General features: G+C 39.3%; 1 protein-coding gene across 1 annotated transcript; it reads left to right on the top strand.

Annotated features, from left to right (window-relative positions):
* Positions 1 to 1,523: 1,523 nt before the first annotated feature.
* TED3 (Pex2/Pex12 N-terminal domain-containing protein / zinc finger (C3HC4-type RING finger) family protein) lies at positions 1,524 to 7,012 on the top strand. Its single transcript, XM_048694548.2, has 8 exons — positions 1,524 to 1,686; positions 2,335 to 2,448; positions 2,554 to 2,710; positions 4,262 to 4,398; positions 4,468 to 4,568; positions 4,836 to 4,953; positions 5,754 to 5,920; positions 6,547 to 7,012. Exons 2-8 carry the CDS (start codon positions 2,338 to 2,340, stop codon positions 6,650 to 6,652), a joined length of 897 nt encoding a protein of 298 aa, XP_048550505.1. The 5' UTR covers positions 1,524 to 1,686; positions 2,335 to 2,337; the 3' UTR covers positions 6,653 to 7,012.
* Positions 7,013 to 7,686: the final 674 nt, after the last annotated feature.

Raw genomic sequence — 7,686 nt, 5'->3', positions numbered from 1 at the left:
AAAATGAAATAACTATGTAGAAATTCCCTGTGATGCTTAATTGGTTACTTATTTCTCTCCTTTTTCATCGTATGCAATATACAGTTTTCATGTGTAGTCCAACTGTTAATGTTTTACAAAATAAAAGAACTATGTAGAAACTCCCCGTGATGCTTAATTGGTTACTTATTTCTCTCCTTTTTCATTGTATTCTGATTGACAAGATGCTCTTGAACCTATGAGAAGAACATCAACTCTTTAGGTGCTGCCATGAAAATAGCGACAACTAGTTTTGGATGCAACATGTGCGTCCTAGAGGGCTCTGCTATTTCTAACAGTCAAGCATGGTTGCTTTGATGCAATCTCTAGAAAGTTGAATTGTACATATCAGATGGTGCGGATATTCACGTGTGCAGTCATATGGCGAGATGAATGCTATTGTCTGATGAAGAACAAGGCACTTATATTGTGGTGGAAGTTATATTTGACCAGTTGACCAAGGTATGTCCACAACCTCATGTGTAATATACACACATTGATAAGAATCCATTTTGATCACCACTGATAAGATGGTTGCTGCAAACGCCATTGTGTATCAAAAGATTTCAGAATAGAAAAATAAGGGCCATTTTAGCTCAAGCCGTAGCAAGATGAAACTCCACCACGGTGGTGTAGACGTGAGTAAAATCTTAATCTAAATCTCTAGACTTTGTCACTTCTTTTTTGCGGGTTAGATTTTGTCACTTTAACTCTGTGTACTTGTATATTTGCATGTCGTGCTTATTATTTTGTTCCATCAAAGAAAGAGTTTGTAGTATTCATATTTTTTGTAGTAAATAAAGACACTAAGGAGATGACAAGTAAAAATATATTTAATTTTTCATGTTACTCCCAAGGTGAGAAGAGAAGTTGTGTCATTCCTGATTATTTTTATGATCATTTTTGTTAGGCTACGGTGTGGTAATATTTGTTCTAAGCCATTGCTATTAATACACAGTTGGTTTTATCGTGAAAAACACAATTTTGAATTTAGAGCAATCTTGAGCAAGACAAAGAATAGAAAAAAGTATGTGATCATGTAATCTAATCTAGATATGAAAAACTTGTGGACAACATATTGCATTGACTTGTTTTTTAAGGAAAACGTGCGTTGCACGTGCATACTAACTAGTATCTATATCTATATCTATATCAATATAAAAAGACTCAAAGGGGCAGATCTAAACCATCTCAGCTGTCAAATCATGTTATCTAGTAGTTCAAATCGCTCCAATATTGAGCACCAAACACATTTAACACCCTAATCACCCATCACTGTCATTGATTATAAACACGATTTTGACGCTATCCCATGAAATCTGCCATGTAATTAATACCCTATCATTACCTTGAAAATAATAATTAATATCTTACAAAATACCTACATGCAACAGATATATCTTACCTGATATAACATGCAAATAATATCTTATCTGATATAAACGTGCATTGCACGATTATTATTAGTAACCCCAAACAAAAGCGAATCCCTGCAAAAACCGAACAAATCCTCAATCCATCATATGCCCAAAAAAGCTAAACCAGCTGCCTTTGAAAAAAGCGGAGAAAAAGAAGGAGAGAACCTCTGGTCCACGAGGAGGAAAGCGGACACCCTTCTCTTCATCCGGCCAGACCTCCTGCTTCTCCGGCGGCCGGAGCGCCGGCGCGGTGAGCTCTCCTCTTCCTTCCCTTCTTTTTCTTCCGAGCCCTCAAAACCCCCTTCTACCGCATCCCGCACGGTGACTGTCCTCTAGCCGGAGATCTCTCGTCATCTTCCTCCTGGTCATGCCTTCACTTTGCTCTCTGCGACCGATCTCATCCAAATCTGCCTCTCCTTCCTCCCAGTTCGTAGTGGATTTGTTTGCCGCGTGGTGGAGTAGAGACCAGAAACAGTTTATTTTCCATAATTTTGGGTCTTCAGCCGAGCCCCCCATGCCCCCACGTTAGCTAGGTCTGCCCCTGGCCTTATCCTTTTGGGAATGTCTTTTATTCTCCCGAATTTCGGGAGTACATATGAACCCCCATGTACCATGTTAATGATTGCTAGGCTGGAACTGGTATTGCTGAGCCCGCTTTCCAATATCTGGGTGTTTGCCCACCTTTCTTTTGTTGCACATCAAACATAAACTTCAGCTTTATTTTCCACACAAGTTTAAAACATGAGCACACAACTTGTTTCCAAACTGTTAACCGAAACAATTAATAACTGTCCTAACAAGGGGGCAGACTCATGATTCTGTTTGCCAGAATGGGCAGGATAATAGTCACTATGCCATGAGGCTTATACATGTTGTGATTTCTTTCGTGTAAATGCAGACCATGATCCCGATTACAATATCTAGAGTCAACCAGTTTGACGCTGCGAGGCTTGATGTTGAAATGTCCGCCATGTTGAAAGAGCAGTTAGTCAAAGTATTCTCTTTGATGAAGGTACTTTCTCCAGTAATCATCTTGATTTGGGCGTTCCTCTCATGGCTTGCACATAAGTGCGTTGCTGCTTATAGCTTCAGTGCTGATGTTTTTTGTTGGTATCAGCCAGGACTCTTATTTCAGTATGAGCCTGAACTCGATGCGTTCCTTGAGTTCCTCATCTGGAGGTTCTCAATTTGGGTAGACAAGCCAACCCCAGGGAATGCACTCATGAACTTGAGGTATAGAGATGAACGGGCAGCACCGATCGCAGGAAAAGAGGGTATTTGACCATGCAATTTTCTCTCAACTCCGGTCTGCTTTGTGTATGATATGTTTTTGTGCCTTTTTTCATGGTAATCGTGCTGATTAGAGTAGTAACATGATTTGAATTGTTCTCAATATAACTTAGATTGTTGAGTGTGTACAGGGCGACCAGCTGCTTGTGACTGCATTCTGATCTGTGCATCGCCGTTGCATCAGAATACCCTTATTTACTTACTTCAGTTGACTCACGTATGAGTATATGACGTTGAAGTTGGGTTGGGCCTAGCATCCTTAGGTGTGAGCTTTGTCTGCAGCTAACTCAGGGCATGTGTGTTTTGGATTCTATAATATCCATTGAGCATAAACACAACGAAACACCCTATGACCGCACCTATAAAAATTCTCATTACCAGTACAATAGTAGATTCTGATGTACGTACCAAACCCCATCTCTACCTCCTGTGCCATATAATGTCCTTTGGGCGAACAAGATACAGTGTGCAGATACATGTTGTTTGACACTTTCTATGTATCCTTTTCCCAATGTATTCAAATGTGAGAGGCACATTTGACGTTTATGATCTGAAGTGACCTCAGATATGAAGTAAAGGTGACTTTGCCCGAGAATCATTAAGCCCAGACATAAACTTAAAGTATTTAGATGATAATTATCATTGGATAAAATATGTTGTTGAAAATCCTGTTGTTACTGGCATATTAATGTTTTGCTCAGTTAGGAAACTATTTTCAACCAAATTAATTTATAAGGGACAAAACCTAAGGCTTTCTCATGTTTATACCCAACTAGCTCAGAAATTTTATGTTATTAATTCACGATCTATTGAGTACCAGACGGGAAGGCCTACTTGGTGCCATTTTTTCTTTTGCCACTCATTGCCTCATTGCTGTTGCACCTGGTTGCCTTCATTTTGGGTTTGGCATCGAGCGCCAGGTCGTACCCCAGTGGTACATCGGCTTCTAACTTCTTCATCTCCACTGAGCACGAAACAACACACTTAAGCCCCCCAATTAGAAACGATCAATTGAACAAAGAAGCAATTTTGATGTGGTAAAAGTTTAGGAGGGAGGGGCAAAGACTCACGAGACTGCCCTTAGACAACCCCTTCCTAGACGACGCAGATGGAGTAGAGGCCAATGGGCTCGTGAGCATTCAGTCAGGGAAGTGAGTTGTCATGATGACATGCAGCACCGCTGCTCGTAGCCTCTGCCGTTGCTAGCAGTGGCAGATTGTCTGTGGCACCGCAGCTGTACATGGTATGGAGGGGAGAATTAGTTGAACCAGTCCCTGGTTTGGACTTTGTGTGAAATAGCAAATATGTCTTCTGGTGGGGATTAAGGACGGAAAACTAAAGTAATGGAAAATCATGAACATATTACATTGAAGCAGGTTAAAGAATCAACTACATTGGGAATGAAGGTTAATCCTCGATTGCAATCTAAGTGGAGGGCAAATAATTGACTTTCCATTTGTTAACTGTTAACGGTTTAACTACTTGACTATTTGTAATATTATCTGGGCAATAACTGAAATCCACCTATTTTTCAGTCAGAACAGGTTTAGAAGGACCTGGGCTTTCAGTTTCTCAAAAGATCTTGTACTGTATTAGCACTGTTGGTGGCCAATACTTATTGTCCCGATTGCAATCCTTTTCTGCTTTCCGTCGATGGGGTGATTCAGAACAGGTTACCTTCTAAAAATTATTTCTGGAAACTTCAAATCCTTTTTGCCTAATAACTCCTGTTTTGTATCAGAGACCACTAGCACGTCGTGCTTGGGGCATGGTGCAGCACGCGGAAGGACTATACAGAGCTGTTTCATTCTTTAACCTGTTGTCATTTCTTTATGGCGGAAGGTATCATTTCTCTACCTGTTTAATTATGTTCATTACTTTGTACATTCTGGGATTATGTAAACACAGAAGATATATTAATTATTTGCAATTGAGGAACAGTTTTAGTATTGTGAACATAGGCAGTCCATTATAGACGACATAGTGTACTTGAATGAGTTGGAATATCATATTTCAAGAACTGGCTAGCCATTTAAGATTTTGAGCATCCTGCTGGTTTTTTAATCCTTGCAAATATGTTTTTTTAGCTTTCTGTGTATATTTATACAGGTATAAAACTCTTGTGGAAAGAATTCTGAAAGCAAGACTTGTGTATGGGAGCCCCAATATGAACAGAGCAGTGAGCTTTGAGTACATGAATCGGCAGCTGGTTTGGAATGAGTTTTCGGTATATCTCTTTTTTGCATGTACCTATGTGAAAAATAGCTGGTAACTAGAAGTTTCCCTGTGATGTATAATGTATTACACACTACCTAGATGAAGGCTTTTGCATGTAGGGTATTCAATATGACACCTTACATCTAACTAATGTATGTCACATATATTTCTGAAATTCTTGGGAACTTCTAAACTTTCTAATGTTCCTATCACATATAAAAAGTAAATTTCTGTTAAGGATTAATAGCTAGGAAATCTGCAATTAATTCCATTGTTCAGTATTTCTACTCTAGTGGTAAATGTAGTTCATTTCACACTTCACATGCATTCTGCATGTCTAATTAATGTTAGGTACCAAAATTAACGGATGTATCACTTCTCTGCAAGTACTTAATTATCCAACATTTTCTCATCTATCCAACTTTATATAAATGCTTCTGCTTACTCGAATCCTGAGATATCAGGATGCTAGTCTTAAAATGTTTGAGAGAACCTTGATTGCATGCTTCCTATTCCCAATGGAATGATTCTATATGCTAGAGTGTAGAACTTCAAATGACTTGGTTTGGTATTCAGTAGCAGTGGCGGATCTAGTGGGGGTGGCATGACACCCCCTCTAGAAGTGCAATCTTATTTTTAATATACAACAATCTGATGCTATTTAAGGAGTATTTGCCAGGATTATGATGATTTTTAGATCAAATTCCACTGTTCGGCATCCCGGTGCTATGGTTCTAGATCCGCCACTGCTCAGTAGGACGTTTCATGGCGTACTTCCAAATGGTGGCTAACATTGCTTACTTTCTGCAGGAAATGTTGCTTTTGCTTCTGCCCCTCTTAAACTCATCCTCAGTAAAGAAGTTCCTCCTTCCTTTCTCTAAGGATAAATCAGCAAGTTCTTCTGGTGACGAAGCAAACTGTCCTATATGTGTCTCTAGTCCTAGCATTCCCTTTGTAGCTCTCCCATGTCAACACAGGTACTACACTTATTTCCTCTAGTCTTTTGTCATATATTCCATTTGTGGTATAGTTGATACACTTGTTTGATTTCATCTTGAGTATTAACTTGACAGTCTTTATTGCCAACTACTTCCATTTAATGCACTTCACCTTTGGGTCACACATATAATCCTGAGAAAACATTGTCCATTTCGAATTAGCTGGTTGTAATGGACCTATGCAGCCCCAAACCACATTTTAGCAGAAGTGCCTACATAAATTGTATTACAGCGCTGAAGCTAAACCTTAGATACAGAAGCAGCCGGGCATTGCTGTTAAATTTGCAAAATAGGAGTATTAGTTAAAGAGTTTATGAATAAAGGCATCAACACTTGGCACTGTAAAAATCCTTCTTGTCTTGAGGCTGATCGTAGATTAGTTGTGTCATGTGGCAGTATTTGCTACTGGCCATAGTCATGCTTTAGTGGAACATCATTTTGATATGAGGCAGCACTTGTGCGCAACGCACAAAATATTATTACGTGTTTGTTTCCCACCAAATTACTGAACAACATGTCACCTTGATCATTATGCCAGTCTTCTTGTATCTCAATATGTTTTGTGTTAGCTTTTTGTTAATAAGAAAATTCTTTGTTGCTTTTAGGTATTGTTACTATTGCCTACGAACGCGCTCTGCGGCTACAAGTTCTTACAGATGTGCACGCTGTAATGAGGTTGTCGTTGCGATTCAACGACATGGATCAAGTTAGTTGTACTTGGGCTCAAGAATTCTTGCACAAACCCGCACCCTCTGTTGTAAACAAGAACGCTTCTTCGCCCACCACCAGCAGATTTTTGAAGCTCCGGTCTACATATTACTGACCTGAAGCAAAGACAAATTGTTGTATGGAAACTGGTGGTGTAAAACGTCATGTTTTGTTTGTAGAAGCTATAGAGAAGTCTGCGAGATGGAATTCTGGGTCTGTGCAGACAAAAATATGTTCTTTTTAGAGCAAGAAGCATGTAGTTTGTTTTTGTGGAATATAGTAATTTTCTGGTGATTTGCAGTTTAGCTGGGTACTGTATATTTTTATGGCAAGAGCCAAGAGGTACTTCAAATTGTACCCGAAGTCCCTAGAAGCCGCGATTTGACTTCTAAATCATTTATGAAAATTTACATGGGTTTAGAAGCCATTGGAATTGTAAACAAGTACACAAAATCACCAAAATAGGTGATGAAAGATATACACACCGTTTTGGCACCCTCAGCATTTTCTGGCCCATCCTCTACTCCTAGAGATTTATAGTGTATGATGAACAATTTTGGACCCACATAACTGGTTAACGCTCGCTGGCGGGATGGCAACTGTTAATGATTTTGACGCTGAGGATGACAATTTTAGTTAGTAAGCATGGCAATTTTGCTTCAATGTTGTTTTTTTATCAGAATTTGTTGTGCTTGCAAACTAAAATTGTCATTAGCGCGGCAATATAAATTGCCATAAAAAATGTTTGCAAGTACTCTTTGTGTTCCAAATTACTTGTCATAAAAATGGATAGAAATAGGTGTATCTTTTTGGATAAAGGGCAGTTTTCATTGATTCATAATGTAGCATCAAGGGGATACATGCACTATGAACAGGCCTCTGTATAACTAAGATGCACACAACCAACACTAACACACACACACACAATCTTGCTAGCAGATAGCAAAGTCATACAAGACCAAAGCTATGCCTGGAATGAAGAGAAAAAAAAGCAATCAAGACCATGAACGAGGAAAACAACAGTGGCCATGGGCACC

This window comes from Triticum urartu, chromosome 7A, assembly GCF_056163025.1.
Source record: "Triticum urartu cultivar PI428250 chromosome 7A, HENAU_Tu73, whole genome shotgun sequence".
Taxonomy (NCBI): domain Eukaryota; kingdom Viridiplantae; phylum Streptophyta; class Magnoliopsida; order Poales; family Poaceae; genus Triticum; species Triticum urartu.
The sequence above is the reverse complement of the archived record's forward strand: the minus strand, read 5'-3'. Positions and strand labels throughout refer to the sequence as shown.

Excerpts from the sequence above, each read along its gene's own strand:
- TED3 (XM_048694548.2), top strand. The coding sequence starts at position 2,338 with ATGATCCCGATTACAATATCTAGAGTCAACCAGTTTGACGCTGCGAGG. Across the intron at positions 2,449-2,553 it reads AAGTATTCTCTTTGATGAAG|CCAGGACTCTTATTTCAGTA; the intron begins GTACTTTCTCCA and ends TGTTGGTATCAG. Across the intron at positions 4,399-4,467 it reads GATGGGGTGATTCAGAACAG|AGACCACTAGCACGTCGTGC; the intron begins GTTACCTTCTAA and ends GTTTTGTATCAG.